Genomic DNA, 16,808 nt, shown 5'->3' with positions numbered 1-16,808 from the left:
TATTTCAGCGAAAACAAAAAAATGTGAAGCTAAGCTTAAAAGCTCAGCACTTTTATTTGCTCTCTGCTATCACAGAGGTTTTTATTTTCGCTCGTTCGGCATAAGCTCAGCTTTTACTCCTCTGTCAGTGCGCCGCTTATGAATTAATAATGAAAGGACCATTAGTTCCCTGCGGAATACGACTTGATTTGTGCCCATGAACGCATTTATATTGAAAATCTTTTTAAGGTTCTGCCCCAAGTTCAGGACTATTTCTTACTCAGCTCTGCAGCTTCTAAAAAAAAATAGTAATATTTTGTATGTCCCATTTACCTTCTTTTAGTTTTAATCTTCCGTTGAGCATTTAAAAATCTGTAAAAGTCGAGTCGAAAAGTTGGCTCGCTCTCGAGGATTTCCTGAGTGAGACTAAATCACCGATAGCAATGTTTAATGAACGGCAAACTGTGATTAGAAATCGGACAACAATTATGCAAAGTCCGCGAAAGGCGAAAACCAAACGGCAATTAATTTAATGCGCCTCAATGGGCATCAGGGGGTGCGGGGCGGAATGACATCCGCAAATAGAAATAAAGCGAAGCGAATGCCCAACAGTTCATCAGCAGAAAATAGTTGAATAGTTTCGAGCACACAAACTGTAACTGAAACCGATGGCAAATGGATAAACAAAAGTTTGCCATCTGCCAAATGGACGAGGAATTTCGAAATTAAAGCAAAACAATGCCCAAAGATTAACAACAGATACTAACACACACACACACACACACACATAAAATTTTCTATTTTACGAGAGATAGAAACGATAGTTTTTCGCTTTCTTATACCCTGTTCATGCCAATTAGCTGAGGCATGCCCAGACATACATGTGATAAATGGTCAGTTCTAAAAAACTCACATTTAGGCACTACATCTTGTTAGATCTTGTTGGGCTTAATTCATCACATGCACAAAAGACTTGGTAGAGTTTGCAAGTCGTTACAGGAAAACTTTCAGTCGGTTACTTATCTTTGGCTAAGTTTTGCTGATATTGTTTTGCTTTGTTTGTTTCCATGTGAAAGGCAGGGAAATAAAATGTACTACAAAACGTGGTCCAACGGCGACGATGACCATGGCAATGCCGAGCAAATCGTCGGCGGCGTCAGCAACGATTACAACGCCAGCAAAAACAGAGACAAACAACAAAAGCAATCTTAGGAAGTGTATCAGTATATGTGTGTGTGTGTGTGTGTGTAGGACGGGGAGGGAGGGTGGTAATGTGTGTGTGAGTGTGTGCGACGGTTTGTTGCATTAACGGAATTGAACGCCATGTCGGAAGCGAGGAAATGTTTGTGCTGTTTCAACGGAATTGTTATAAATATGTTCTCTGATTTGGGTTTTCCCTGCACGCTGTGTATGTGTGTGTGTGTGTGTGTGTGTGTGTGAGCTGCCATGCTGCAACATGCTTATGTATAAGTTCGGACATAATGCCACATGCAGCAGAATTGGTATACATGTAAAAGTAAATAATAGCTAACATATTTGATATGATTTAGATTATATTATGAAGTATACAAGTTGGTTTTAATTATTAGAACGATACAAAAATATGTCTACAATAAGGAAAATGTGCTTAAAGCAACGCCTTTCAGTGTTAATTATATTATATAAAGTTTTTTTTTTGAAAAGCTCATAAGCAAACCTTACTTGCATTCTTACAAGTCGCATAGAAAGGCGAGACAAACATCGCTGAAAGAACAAAACCAATAGAAAGTGGGTTGGTAAAAGCAGGAGAAAGAAAGTGTAATAAACTTATAATATACGTACCTTCATAAATATCTGGTTATATACAAGCAAACCGCCAGTTTCTTACATTTGTTTAAATAGAAAACATCGGATGGCCTTGGAATGAATTTTCCAAACATATTCAGGGCAAATTGTTATGTACATATATGTGGGAGCAGCCCGACCAGCATGTTATGCAAGCCCCAAGTTAATAGACATTAAATGCGTAGCCGGTAAATTGCATATTCTAAGCGCTCGCTTCACAAGAAGTTTGAATAGTAGTATGAGTATCCGTACTCGATTACTCGTATCAGAGCCTGGTAACAGATGTTGTCTTGATTGCCAACTGTTTAGTACTGTTGGGAGTTGCAAGCGCTTCTTGCAACACTTGCCGCAGCGACAGCAACTTGAACTGCCGCCCACTAACACACACACACACAGACATGGTACACAACTATTCATTTGCAGGCCAGCCAGAGCATTAATATGTCTGTGTGCTTGTACGTGTTTTGTTTGTTTGTTGGTGTAATAAGTGGGGGGCGGCGCAAATGGTTTTGAGGCGTGTTGCGTAAATGAATAAGCCCAGAGTCGAGCAGAGGCTAAGTCTCGCCCAGAGTTGGACGCGTGGCAGGCGAGTGCACTTGCCATGTGCGAGTGAATGCCAACAGAATGTTGAGTGTGCTCGCCATGCATGCGTATGAGTAACGTTAACCGTTGTGCGGCTAAGAGGGGCGTGTGTTCGTGTGTGTGCCTGTGTGTAAGTGTGCGTTCTGTGGGTAGCATCAAGTGCACACTGTGCGGTATTCAAGTGTTTGATGTATTACAAAATATACGACACGCATACGCAACCACAGTTGCAATTACAATGCCAAGTGTTTTAGCACTGAGATAGAGAGAGGGAGAGCGAGGGTTAGATATACAGAGGGAGAGAGAGAGTTTAACTAGTGTTTGCCTATCTCACTCACACGTTCTGTTTGTTGTTATTTAATAATGCAAACATGTGCGCGACCCGCTGTTGTCTTTTGTTTTATTACATTAATAAACATAAAATTGGCATATTGTTTGCATATGTGGGCCCCACAACAACAACAACACACACACACACACACACAAACACACACGTGAAAGCAAATATACATAGACATAGTCAATGGCTGCTCGACTTCCGCTCTGCCCGCTGCCCCCTATTGAATTGCCGTAAGTGGCCATTTATTTACATATTTGCGTTGAACGGCGTCGCGTTTGCCAAGTGCTCTTCAACCTTGCAGTGTGCTTGTTGTTGTTGTTGTTATTGCTGGTGTTTTATTGTTATTGTTTAGCCACAAGTTTGTATATTGTTGTTGTTGTTGTTGTTATTGTTCTTGTTGTCACTGGCGCTTTGCGTCATTTTGTGCAATTTATGAGTTTATTGAGAGTTTGTGCAAAATCTCACTACTGCGGCTGCCACTAATTGGCGGCACTCGTTAGCTCTTCAAGAGATTGTTTATTTAATGTTAGCAATTGTTTTATCTAGCTCTTCGTTGTTACTATTTAACTATTCGCCCTGCCAGTTGTAGCTGTTGCCGTGGCTTTAATTGCAGCTCAATTTGCATAAACTTGGCGCTGCGCGAATCTTGTTGCCCTGCCTCGGCAACAGCTCCTGTGGCTCTTTTAATGGACGACGTGCGCCTAATTAACGTAGAACAGCAATGGAATTGTCGCTGTTTCAGCTTCCCCACCCTCCATCTCTCCCTCTCTCTCTCTCTGTTTTCTCATTCCATTTGTTGTTGTGTTGTTTGCCATGTGTGCTAGTTTATGGCATTCTCTGTGCCTGTTTGCCTTAAGATAACATTTACCATGGGAAGAGAGAGAGAGAGAGAGAGCGTGGCGAAAATCGCAGTTGTACAACGGTGCGTATGGTTAACTTTATTAGTGCAAATTATCTGGCAGCAGAAAATGTTAGGATGTGCAGCGAATAAGCGCATTATATTCGCAACAGGAATGGGTAAATATATATGTCTGTGTGTGTCTCTCTGCGTTCTCAACTTAATTCGCTTAATTTATGGACTGTTTATGCACTGTGCAACAGCTTATCCAAAATATATGTATATATATATCAAAATAAGAGATTATGCTGGTGCTTTATATGCCATGCAATCTACTTGCTTATTCAAACCGTAAACAACTTCTCTCATTCAACAAACGACTGTTATGATGAGCCAATGAGTAATTTGAATAACTCACTTAAATACATTCATTCATTCGTGCATTCATTTATTCAGAATGCTCCGCAGACAAATGAAGTAGAATGGAACAAGCCAAAGAATTCCGAGTAACATTAAAAAATCATTTGCCAGCGACTCGACTCGTCCATTCGTCTTTCTACTTTTTCCTTTGCTTCGATTCCTTTTGGCACTTTGGCCAAAGTTCTTAATCAAAATAACTTAATGATTATATTTGCTTTCACCCGCTCTCAGTTTCTAATTCAGCTCTTTTTTCATCTTTTTTCCTTTGCAGGATTGCAGCAGCTGCGGCAATTTGAGCTGCTCTTGAGGCGCCAGGCAACGCGCTGCGAATAATTGAATCATAAACGGACAGCGACAGACGAACAAATCGGAGCCATTGCGGGAAATGTTAACAAAGCCAAGCGAATAATTGTTGCAGGGCGCCAGGACGACGACGACAGGCAGAAGGCTGAGAAATGACAGCCGCGCTGCTTTAATTAAAGTTGCCGCGCGGAGGAGGCGCGTGGAGCCGAAGCTGCCAACCGGCCAACAGACAGCGACTAAAAAGAGAGCCAGAGCCAGAGCCATAGCGAGAGAGAGGGCGAGAAGTTGAAACGCAATGTGGCTGATGCCGCGGACTGTGCACAACAGAACAAAGTGGACGAAATTGCTTTTGGAACTGAAGGAACGTTTACCGGACGGCCGCATATAAACAGCGCGAGCAGACATTCATTTTGATTACATTTACCTTTTACACTGCGCCACAAGAACTGACACGCAACTGAGAAATTAGCCCAAAAAAGAAAAAAGAAAGAAAAAGCAACCAAGCGAAAGCCAACTACCAAATATCAACGAGCCAAGTTAAGCTCGCGTCTGCAGCAGAGCTGAGCTGTTGAATTTTAACGCATGAAATAGCCGCAAACAAGGGGCACTAGTTGTTGTGGGCGTGGCCAGTGCAGCACTCAGCTTTGCATGCCTCAGGCATTGGAAGCAGGCATCGCCGCCATTGCCGCCCATCAACAGCTACACATGAGCACGCCGCTGTGACAAGACGAGCTCGAGCAGGCGTGGAGGTACACCGGGCACATTTTCGTTTCGTCAACTGCAAGCGGCAGCCAAGCGGAGTGTCAGCGTTAGGCCATCAACGCAACGTGGCAGTCCCGCAACGAAATTGGCTTCATCACCACCCCCCACAAAAGCCCGGACAACGTTGGCCCACATCAGCAGCAACAGCAGCAGCAGCTGCACAAGAAGAAGCAGCAGCGACAACAGCAGCTCCTCGTCATAGTCAGGCAGCAGTTGTCACTGCGGGGCAGAAAACGCATAAGCCATCCCCACAAACAGCCCACATTCATATCCCATAGTCCCCAATCTAGACCGTAACCAGCAGAAGCAGCCGCAGCGATCCGATGAATCTGCTTTGCTGTTGTTGTTGCAGTAACATGGCACCAAACCAGCGCGTCACACGCAAATGGGAACTGTTCGCCGGACGCAATAAATTCTACTGCGATGGATTGCTAATGTCCGCACCGCACACGGGTGTCTTCTACTTGACGTGCATCCTGATTACTGGCACCAGTGCCCTCTTCTTTGCCTTCGAGTGAGTATTAGATGCGCATTCCGTACTCTCGACAAGCAATTCCGAGTTTTAGTTGCCGTCAGTTGTTCGTTCATCTCTTTCTAGCACATTTTGTCCGTCCGCTTCTCATTTGCAACCGACTGCGGTTGCATTGTTTGCAAAATGAATACGTTGCTAATTAAGCACCGCCCGGCTGGCTTAGGATGCCGGACCAGCAGCCCTGACCCTGTCTACTCATGCTCTGGTCTGCTTGGTTTCCAATTACGCCCACATTAATGGTCACCGACTGTCGCCGTCGTCTGCTGCTATGTTGCTGGACGTATCCAATGGCATGTAATTATTGCTGTGCAACGTGGCGTATGCGTTATGCTTGGCCGGGCAAAGGATGTTCGGGCTTTAGAAAAGGGATTAAACTTTGCAGCTTTTTCGGCTTTGGTTTGCTGTGGCTTATCTATTGGCCATCGAGGGATTGTGATTGTGGCTTAGTTTGCATTTGTCAATCTGTGGCACTTACCTAATCAAGATTAAACTTTTTCAACTGTTTGTCTCGGTTGTAGTTTGATTACAGCATATTTAATTATTATTTTGTGGGCTGAATTAAGATTTTGAATGCTATATTAATTATGCCATTAAACTGTTGGAAATGCCAACAATTTGTTAACTTTACGTCGGATCGGGTGTAATCTCTGCTTTCGCATTCGACTGAGGAGTTTAGCACGTTTCTGTAGCACATATAAGCATGGACCTAGTTGCTAAATAAATATTAGTCACAATGTAAATAAAATATTATTGCTACCACAGTTGCGTTTAGCTTGATTCAACACAGACACACTCTTATATGTACATACATATATTTAGTTATACACGGCGTATGCGTAATGCTTACACTGTGGTAGCCTGGTAAATCATGTATACGTCACGTAGCGCAAATACAAATGCACATGAAATTGTATTGGCAAACGGCGCAGGGCCGAGGGGCGAAGCATGCAGTAGGTTTCTGTTCACAAATGGGGAATGGTACATAATGATGCGATATCCAACAGTGCGCGATTAGAAAAAAATTATGCTCAACATTTTCCGCACGAATTCGTTTGAATAGCGTCAAGGAAATTGCATGTATGTGTAGGCGTAAACACGCACACACTTACACACATGTACCAAAAACACAAAGAATAGAATTGGAGTACTCGGCTTGTTTCTATTGTTGTTGTTGCCGCCTTAAACTTACAGTCCAAATTTATGCGCTGCCGAAAAGCCAACGACGGCAACTGCAACGTCGTCGCGGCGACGGCAAGGCACCATGTTTATACGCTTTCACAGGGCATGTGAATTTTGTCACGAAATTGGATATATTGCACCTAAATCACATAAGTTTTAGAACAACAGAGAAGTTTATATAACCATGCCCGACTTCCTAGGCTAGTCTCTGAGTAAAAAAAGTTTGATAGATCCATCCTAGATATATGCTGCAGGCAGCGCATATATGTATATGTATGCCAGAGTTGGCTTTATCATATATACATATACCATTGGAGCTAGAGGACGAAAACAGACTGTGTTCTAGAGGACATCTTAAAATGATTTTTTCTAGTCTGAAGTATCACTTTTAAATATTGTATTAAAGTAGCACAGACCGAGTACAACTGCTTAATGCAAGGGTATTTCAACTTCAACAATTCGTTGGCTTTTTGTTTTTTTTTTGAAGCGGATTTTTATTTGCGTTGCCTTATATTAGCGCACAGTCGAGCTGGCAACGGCAACGGTGGCAACCTATGGGCATTACAATATCTTCTATGCTTTTAAGTGTTGCTGCACTTGTTGTTGTTGTTGCAATTTCTGTGGCAGAGTCTGTTTCCACTGTTCCTGCTGCCTGCTGCCAGTCTGTGCACCTGCATATGCATCTGCCCGTGGGCTATGGCCAAATTGTATTCCGTTCAACGCGTTCGCAATGCAAATCGCTAAAAGGTAGCATACACAATGCAATGCAGGCTTCCTTTTTATGTGCCATTGTCAGCGATTTGCCAGCTGAATGCGAGGGAAAACATTTTCTGAATGCTTTCCCGTTGCGGATATGTGTGTGAGTGTGTGTGTGTCTGTGTGCTTATGGAAGGTGTGAGGTGTGAGGAGGGTCGCTTCGCCATTGTCATGACAAATGTATTTAACTATTTTATTTTCGGTTAGTTTTGCTGACGCTCGTACATTCGACTGGCCCCAAAATGCAGCTGCAATTCAAAGCTGAGCTCTGGGGCTTGTCACACATTATTTTCATTATGCTCAGGTCCCTTGTGGCGCTGTCAGCGGCTACCGTGTGTGTGTGTCTATGTGTGTGGGTGAACTGCTATTCACAAATCGGTGGCACGCATGGACAGCATAATGTAGCGATGCTGGGCAGCAACATCATTGTCGCAAAGCGTTCCACAACAATTCCCGCTGGTTTACACATGCTTCGTGCCACAGTTGCCTTATTTTTGGCGCCCGGGCGACGCTCAATGGAATTCCCTTGTTGCATATTTGTGCGGGCGAACGGCATTTGGGGCACTGCCAAAACTCTCTCTAGAGTTATTTGCATGCATCTTTGAGCACAGCAGCCCGCCCCGTACCACAAAAATTGGCTGTGCCACTTTAAGACGAGGCCTTAATCGGGATATACAAGAAAGTGGAGTCTAAAACTATGTCAGTATTAACTCGAACATTTTGTTGCAATAGAAAAGAGGTTCCGCAACCCTAGAGAGCGTATTTATTATTGATTCCCATGACAACATGCCAATCAATCAGGCCGTGTCCCAGTCTTTTTGCATATTTCTTTTACACTATTTTGCCCTTACTTCTTATAGTCCGCGAGTTATATTTTCGTAATATTGCAATAAAATGCATTGTCACAAACAAGACATGCCCTGCCTATGATGTATATATATAATTCTCTACCTCTGATAATCTTTGATCGTCCATTAAATGTATATAGCCTTTTTTTTAACATAAATAATTAACTATCTCTTGAAATATTTTGTTAACAGCTGCCCCTTTCTGGCCGAACGCATCAATCCAGTCATACCCATTGTGGGAGCCGTTTTATACTTCTTCACGATGAGCTCGCTGCTGCGCACAACCTTCACGGATCCTGGCGTTATACCGCGCGCCTCCAATGATGAGGCCGCCTATATTGAAAAGCAAATTGGTGAGTACTCCCCCCGGTCCTCGATTCCCTTGCGCTATGTGCTTATGTCCACGCAAAAAAAGCGAATGTGGACAAGGTCGTTTTGCCTGTTGAATGGCTCATGACTTGCCACGCCCACAGACAAACAGACACACGCACACACACGTACATTTATTCATTTGTATATATTTGTTTTCACTTCATTAAGTTGGCGAGTGTGCGCGTGTGTGTGTGTGTGTGTTTGCTTGCGCCACATAAAAAGTAATGAGCGTGTCCTGACATAGAGAGCGGCAAAAAAGAAAATATGCATGAAAATCATCAAAGCCAACGCTGTGCTGCCTTTACCCTAATGAGTCGATGTTGTGGTTGTTGTTCTTGTTGCTGGAAAATATTTTAAAACGCGAAAAATTTTTGCTCTCTCTCGCCCTTTTCATTTGCATGTCAACAACGACTTTGTCGCCGTCGCTGCTGATGCTGCATTTCCGACGCCGTCGCAACGCGCACATCCGGTTCCGCTTGCGCAGAAGTGCCAAACTCGCTGAACAGTCCCACATACCGGCCGCCGCCCCGCACCAAGGAGGTGCTCGTCAAGGGCCAGACGGTTAAGCTGAAGTACTGCTTCACCTGCAAGATCTTCAGACCGCCGCGCGCCTCGCACTGCAGCCTATGCGATAATTGTGTGGATCGCTTCGATCATCACTGTCCCTGGGTAAGTACAAATTTCACCGGGTCTACGTGTGTGTGTGTGCATCCTGACATTGCAACGCCAAACCGCAAATGTGGGCCAACGAAAAGAACTTTCACTTTTTGGCTGTGCCCACCCGCCGGCTGCGCTGACTTTAACCCAATTTCTGCCCCAACTGCTGAGGTTGCTGAGAAAATAATTTCCACAGCGCGTTCTTTGACTGGAATGCTGCTCTGCAAAGGCTGGCAGACCACAGCAGCTATGCCAGGCCCACTATACACCCAAACAAATTCAAACAGTCGCCCCGTCGAGTACTACCCAATTTTACGGGGGGCGAGTGTTTTTCTTCTTCTCTATTTTTCACAAAATGCGAATTCCCCGCGTGCGCCTAAAAGATGCAACAAGATGTGGCGGGTGGTGGACCGAACAAACAAACCGCTGCACACAAAGCACACATACACATACACACACACACACACACATACACTTTTATACTCATACTTAAGTAGCCACACTCTGTGTATGTGTGTGTGTGAGCGAGTGTGTTTAAGGGGCATGTTGCATTAAGTGTAACGCGCTTTTTCAGGCCACATTGGCGTCGTTGTTCTTATACCCTCTTAAATAAATAATTTGATGCCTATCTTCAAGTCATTTACGGCAGCTGCTTTGTTAGTTTTTTAATTAATCCTATAATCCAACAGCTTTTAATATGACCAGTTCGTAAATTGTGTGTATCCTTTCAGTTAATCTTTACTTTGGCAAAAAAGACTACTCTGCATTATCATGTTTAACAACAAGATAAGTAGCATTAATTTTGACAAGCAGTTTCGATTAATGAAAGAATAGGCAAAAGCTAACTTAACTTGGTGAAACCAAATCTAAGCCCCAAAGCTAAATAAAACCCAATCATTGCATTTCTACCACATTTGGTAGCTGCCAATTTTGGGTAATGTTCAAATCTAGCCCGAATCTTGCATATGAAAATATCTATAGCTTGCAATATTTTCAAGAACAGCGGGCAATTGCAAATGAAAATTTAATTGATTTATATGAAAACTTTTCTCCAAAAACTAAAAATATATGACTTACCACGCCTTAACCTTGCTTCATGAACCGAGCCTAAGGCAAACATTAAGGCAAGAATTTCGTGGAAAGCGTCGAGCACCCCTGTTGGAAAACAAACATTGACAATTTCAATAAAACTATAAGAAATTAAACAAATAATTATTGAAATAAATGTTATGCTAAAATGTAGGGTACCTGCTAGTCGATTCCCTTTACAGTTTACTGCATTCTCTAGCTGCTTTAGTTGGCACCACCCAGCGCTGAAGAGTGGGTTTTGAATTTTTCATTTGCTGGCGCTGCGGCGAACGCGTTTCGCTCGTTCGGATGACCCGACCCCGCCCAGCCCAGCCTAGCCCACAGCAGCAGCTCGGTCCGTGCCGCGCGGTTGGCTTGATTATGAGCATGTTGGAACTGCTGTCAGCGCTGAAGGTCGCCTCGTGCCTGGTGCCATTTGGGCCTTAAAGCAGCGGGTGGTGTTGACTAAAAATTGAGGCATTTCTCGGTGGCGTACAGCGCGTAATTTCATTTTGGGCGCCAATTATATCGCATGGCCCATTACGGCGTACGGCCCGGGTCTCTGAAAGGGCAATTAACCTTATTGTGTGAATGCGCATTATACAGAATTTGAAAAGAGAAATTATCAATAAGAAAAATTTGTCTCTTTGCAGGTGGGAAATTGCGTTGGCAAGCGAAATTATCGGTTCTTTTATTTGTTTCTAGTCTCACTGGCATTTTTAGCCGTATTTATATTCTCGTGCTCTGTGACGCATTTAGTTTTATGTGAGTACATAATATATATATATAAAATATATATATTAATCGATTTGCATATATATCAAAAGTGATGAAAACGGAACCGGAGGTCTTCGTAGTTATAAAGAAGGCGCCCTTCACTGTGATTGTTGTGTTCATTTGTTTCTTCTCCATTTGGTCGGTGATTGGACTGGCCGGATTTCACACATATCTGACCACCAGCGATCAGACAACGAATGAGGATGTAAGTAATCGCCATATCTTATCTTCATCCCTCACTGATGTACTGCTACTTTCGCCTATAGCTCAAGGGCTCATTCTCCTCGAAGGGCGGGCCGCGCACTCAAAATCCCTATTCACGCGGCAACATTTGCCTCAATTGCTGCCACATTCTGTGCGGTCCCATGACACCCTCGCTGATTGACAGGTAAATTAATGTCTTGGCAATTTGCATCATTTGCTAACCACACCGATTTGCCCATCTGCAACACACACACAGACGCGGCGTTGCCACGGACGAGTACATACAGCAGATGCATCATTCCAGTCCGCGCCATGCGCTTAGCGATGTCATCAGCGCCTCGCAAATGGTAACCACAGCGCAGCCCATGCTGGGCAACATGTCGGGCATTGCCGGTGCCGGCGGCGGTGTAAGCATTGGTGCTGTCGGCGCTGAGCTAAAGCCGCGCTTCTACGATGAGGTAAGAGGCCAATGCTGCAACAGCACTACGAGCACATCCATAAACTCTCCATTCAAAACTTAATCTAAATGTCTCGGCACCTGTGCTTGCTTATCAATTATCAAATATCAAATCTCAATCTCTCCTCTCTCTCTCGTACAATGAACTTCTGTGCACCTCATATTTGACGCTCTGTTCTTTCTACCTCTTCTTTTTTTGGTTTTTTGGTCAATATTCATTTTGGTATCAACTCGTTAAATATATATATATATCTATATATAAACACCAATATACAACAACAACTACAACTACAATCAACCACATCATCAATCACAAAATCACACCGACAACAATCAGTCGAATCCCTCCTCTTCGACGTTGGAGAGCAATGGGGTAGCCGCCGCATCTGGTGGTGTTGGCGTCAACGGCCATGGACATGGCCTGGGGAATGGCTTTGATCGTCCGCCCAGCTACGATATGCTCCAAAACGGTAAGTCCAAGTCGCGCAGGCAGCAGCATCAACGCTGCTCGCTCCAGACACTGCTGCCCGCCAGCGCACAGCACCAGTTTAAAGCCAACAAACACAAACAACTCAAACACCAAACACACAACCATCAAAACCAACAACATCCACACACACACCAACAACAACCACATCAGAAGCAACAGCTTTTGGCCGCCGAACTGCAGCTACATCTGCAACAGGAGGCACTCGCCAGCGGATTGGCCACGCCATCCTCTGTGCAGCGCTCGCCGGCGTCCTCCTCCTACCGGCTAAATCTGAAGCGTTCGCTGCATCTGCCGCTGACGCCGTCGTACGATGCACGCAACTCGCCGCTACCCCTGTTGCATCATCATGTTCACGCACAGCAGACGACGGCCATTGGCAGCGTCTCGGCGGCGGCCAGCGGTGGCGGCGGCGGCGGCGGCTCTTCATCGTCGACGACAACGGCGCCCACCTCCGCCTCGTTGGCAACAGCGCCGGCGCTGGCACCACGACGACCCTCGACACTGCAGTTACAGGCCAGCGCTGCAATGTCGGCGAGCAACAGCACGGTGACCATGATACAGACATCGGCGCCGCAGCCACCAGCGCCCAGCGATTACAAGTACTTCTCCCCGCAGCGCGTTAGCAATTATCCATTTCCGAAGCAGGCGCGCAGCATGCGCCGCCAGTCCACACAGTCGGTGGACTCACAGAAGGTGAACATTGCCGGCTATCATCCGCTGCCGATGCGTACGCGCTACAAGCACCAGGAGGTGATGTTTGAACTGAAGTCACCGACCAATCGGCTGACCATTCGTGAGTGCGACTTTGGCGGTGGCGGCGAACCCTGCGACGACGATCAGTCGATCAAGGACAGCCAGATCTTTCGTGTTAGTAAACGAAATCTTTATATGAATCATCGATCGCCATGGAAGGAGCGCGATCGTTACTCGAACCTGTACGAGTACTCGTTCAACATTGATCTCAATTCGATTATCGAGGATGCCGCGGGCAGCGACTCGTCCTAGTACGCAGCTCCTCGCCTCACCTCCCAAGCAAACACTGCCGCTGGCTGTGACCGCCAACTGGTTGCAGTCGCCACTGACTACATTGATTGGTTGTTAAACGCTGTACGCTCTAAGGGATGTCCCCGTGCTGGGCTCTTGGCAGTATGCCTCCGATTCCTACTGCTGCCAGGCTCCGGCTAGGTATGCTGTTCGGGCAAAAGCGATCGAATATAGTTAGACCGTAATGCACGGATTTTGCAAAAACAAAAAACAAAACAAAAAATCACAAAAAAAATTAAAACCAAAAACAAAAAGTTTTTCAAATCGAAAAATTTGCTATATAGTCTGATGACATGCATATACGTATAATATATGTGTATAACTTTTTTGGTTAATACCCAACACTGGCTTTGGCAATTTCACAATTGGCTTCCGTGACGCGCTTTTTCTAGGGTATTTAATTTTACGGTTTACGGTAGTGCTAGTTGGAATTGAATTTTTATTTTGCACGCGTAGTTGCAGCTCAGATGTCGCGTTTCTGTTTTTCTAAAATTTTGGACACCCAGCAACCAAGCCCTGCCCCCCGCCCTGGTAGAACCCGACCCAGACCTAAACCCGCAAAAAAATAATATATATATAGAAAGCGAATAGAATAAAAAAAAAACTTGGTTCATACAAACTTTTGCGTTTATGTAGCACCTATATATCATAGGCGAGCCACGCTGCCGCACCGCATTCGCACCCGCAACAGCGGAGCGCCAGTGTGGCCATGTATTTTCAGTTGTCGCAGCAATTAACACTGACACACACACACACACACACGCACACACACACCCACACACAGACACACAGACACACTTAAATGTTGAAAGTCCATATCCCGACGCCGCCACCTCCAATAGTAAATAAATTATACCAAAACCAAAACGAAAAACTATTTAAGAGCAATGCATTTTAAAGACACTTGCATGTTGAACTCGGTTCGTAGTCGATTGAGATTTTTATTTATTAAATATACTATATACAGATATATTTATATATATCGAAAAAGAGAAAGCCCTCGAATTGTGGCAGTCACTTGTGCAATTTAGTTGATATTTATTTTATAAGGTTTCAACTAAATGAAGTCGAAGAAAACGCAATTAAAACTTAGCAAACAATTTATAATAAAAATAGCCAAACAACTGCCATTTATTGAGAAAACCACGTTCTGTTCAAAATGTATGTTCAGTTGTATTAACAACGAAAACAAAATAAGTATATAAAAGCAATTTGGAAAATCAATTAGAATTTGATATGTGTAGTATTGTATAACAATTTTAATAGATCTGTAATTTTAAAAGCAATTAACAAAACTCTAGTCGAAACCAACTAAATGATGCATTAATGCCAAATGCATGCATTATATTGGATAATTATTAGGTTTAACAAATTGCCAAGTGACTGCAAATATGTCATTAAAACATATATGTTAAAACTGAGAGACAAATATTTATACATCAAATAGTTATAAATGTTAAAGTGAGAGAGCGAGAGAGCGCGAATTCTGGCCTATAGCACGAAACAGCATGGAATTACGTAAATTCGAGCTGCTTTTGTTTATGGCCAGCGGGTTGCTCGGATTTTAAGTGAACAAAATTCAATAGAACAATAAGTCAGCTTACTGTAAAACGGACGGCGCACTAGCAGCCCGTGCCCAGTCTTAAAGGCTATTAATGTTACGCATTAACAATATATTATATATATTATATATACATAAATGAGTTCCTTTTAGCAATGGAAGAGTTATAAAAATGTATACATATGTATGTTGAAAATGTTCAGATCATGCGTGTTGAAGAATACATATAGTATATATATATACATATATACTTGCGTATGTGCTAATGTATGTTATAATAAACTGCTGATACACATACACACACACACACACATACACGCATACACGCATACATAGAAACATAAATATATAATTATACTTAAATGTTGGGCAATAAAATGTACTCTAACGTATCTATGAAAACAATTGAAATGTTAAGGAATTACAAACAACACACACACATACACACATACACATACACACACACACAAATACACCCATATACAATCAACTACTATCTATGTATACACTTAGCGGTGAGATTAACTTTGTGTGCGCACTGTGCAAACTTCATTGCAAATGTTTTCAACGTCAGAAAGAAGGCTTGGAATCAAAATTTAGCCACAATAATAATAAAATCTAAGGCGTGAATGTGGCTAAACAAATGTTTGTTAATGAATTGGTTTTCCCTTTAAGCCACCATTTTACTTTACAAAGCGTGCATCTGGCATAGCATTTATTTAACAAGTCCAAACTGAAGGCCTTTGTAAAACCCTGAAAAGTTCAATCACGCTTTCAAATTTCCGAGGCGAATTGCTTTGCCATAATCGCATATTTTTCCCACGGAAGATACAAAAGCGATAGAAGAGCAAACCTACAACTTTCATTTAACTGGATGCAAGTTTATATTTATGTGAGAAGAATGTTGCGATCAAGTGTTAAGATCAAGTATATACACACAAGACAACACACACACACGCACGCACACACATGCACACACACGTACACATACACGTAAAATAACACACAAACAAACACTCAGCCACACAACGTGGCTAACTGTAATGCACAGTGGGACGCCATTTTATAAAGTTCTTCGCGCTTCTTCTTCCTCCCACTTCGCTGCCAATCGCCGCCATGTTTGAGTTTCCATTAAGCGTGATATCATTTCGCATGAATTCAAATTGCCGGCGCGCCGTACACAAGCAGACGCACTTTCCTTATTCTATTCAACCCGAGTACCCGAAATACCGAACAATAGATTGCAAATACATGATTTTCTCTTGGTTATGCACATACACACACCCATACACTAATGCCAAACTCTTTTTTTATGTCTTTCAATACAACTTGTGACTCTACGGGAAAAAAACAAAAACAAAAATCGAACCATAAAACTTTTTGTGTCTTGATATTTATCAACTCAAAAACAAATAACAAATTGCAAACAAATCAAAATTGCAACTAAAACTAAATGCAATTGAGTGAAAGCTTTCGAGGGCCGCTTAAAACTAGAGTAAAACATAAATGCCTCATGCTATATGCCTCAATTGGGTGAGTTGCCTCCACAACACAAAAGTAATAAATAAAAAACAAACAAAAAAAATAAGTAAATAAAATAAAATACAAAACCCTTTTTCTGTTGTATTTATGTAATGGTAATAACTAAAATTCAATTAACAACGCTTACGACATTTATTTGAAAAGCAAAGATTTTGCTAAGTGTATTACGGATCTTTGTCTCTTTTTCTTTTTGTGTAGCGCAATTAGCTAAAGATACTTGTAAACAAAAAGCGTTCGAATACCCTGTAAAAAATATATAATTTTCAAGCTGTC

At 43.0% G+C, this 16,808-nt stretch overlaps 1 protein-coding gene across 7 annotated transcripts in view; it reads left to right on the top strand.

Moving 5' to 3' along the window:
• The window catches only part of app (Palmitoyltransferase app), a 54,034-nt gene that overhangs the window by 34,428 nt on the left and 2,798 nt on the right, over positions 1-16,808 (top strand). For 5 of the 7 annotated variants that reach the window (XM_070208183.1, XM_070208182.1, XM_015175352.3 and 2 more), the window contains 8 exons: positions 4,255-5,562; positions 8,556-8,716; positions 9,220-9,404; positions 11,114-11,225; positions 11,288-11,442; positions 11,504-11,625; positions 11,698-11,899; positions 12,236-15,211. In XM_070208183.1, the coding sequence (XP_070064284.1) occupies positions 5,372-5,562; positions 8,556-8,716; positions 9,220-9,404; positions 11,114-11,225; positions 11,288-11,442; positions 11,504-11,625; positions 11,698-11,899; positions 12,236-13,393 (2,286 nt within the window). In that variant the 5' untranslated portion in view covers positions 4,255-5,371 and the 3' untranslated portion in view covers positions 13,394-15,211. Of the gene's footprint in view, positions 1-4,254; positions 5,563-8,555; positions 8,717-9,219; positions 9,405-11,113; positions 11,226-11,287; positions 11,443-11,503; positions 11,626-11,697; positions 11,900-12,235; positions 15,212-16,808 lie in introns of those variants that run through there. The other 2 variants (XM_032434512.2, XM_070208184.1) reach the window with 2 other exon arrangements.

This window comes from Drosophila virilis, chromosome 3 (genome assembly GCF_030788295.1).
Source record: "Drosophila virilis strain 15010-1051.87 chromosome 3, Dvir_AGI_RSII-ME, whole genome shotgun sequence".
NCBI classification, from domain to species: Eukaryota; Metazoa; Arthropoda; class Insecta; order Diptera; family Drosophilidae; genus Drosophila; species Drosophila virilis.
The sequence above is the reverse complement of the archived record's forward strand: the minus strand, read 5'-3'. Positions and strand labels throughout refer to the sequence as shown.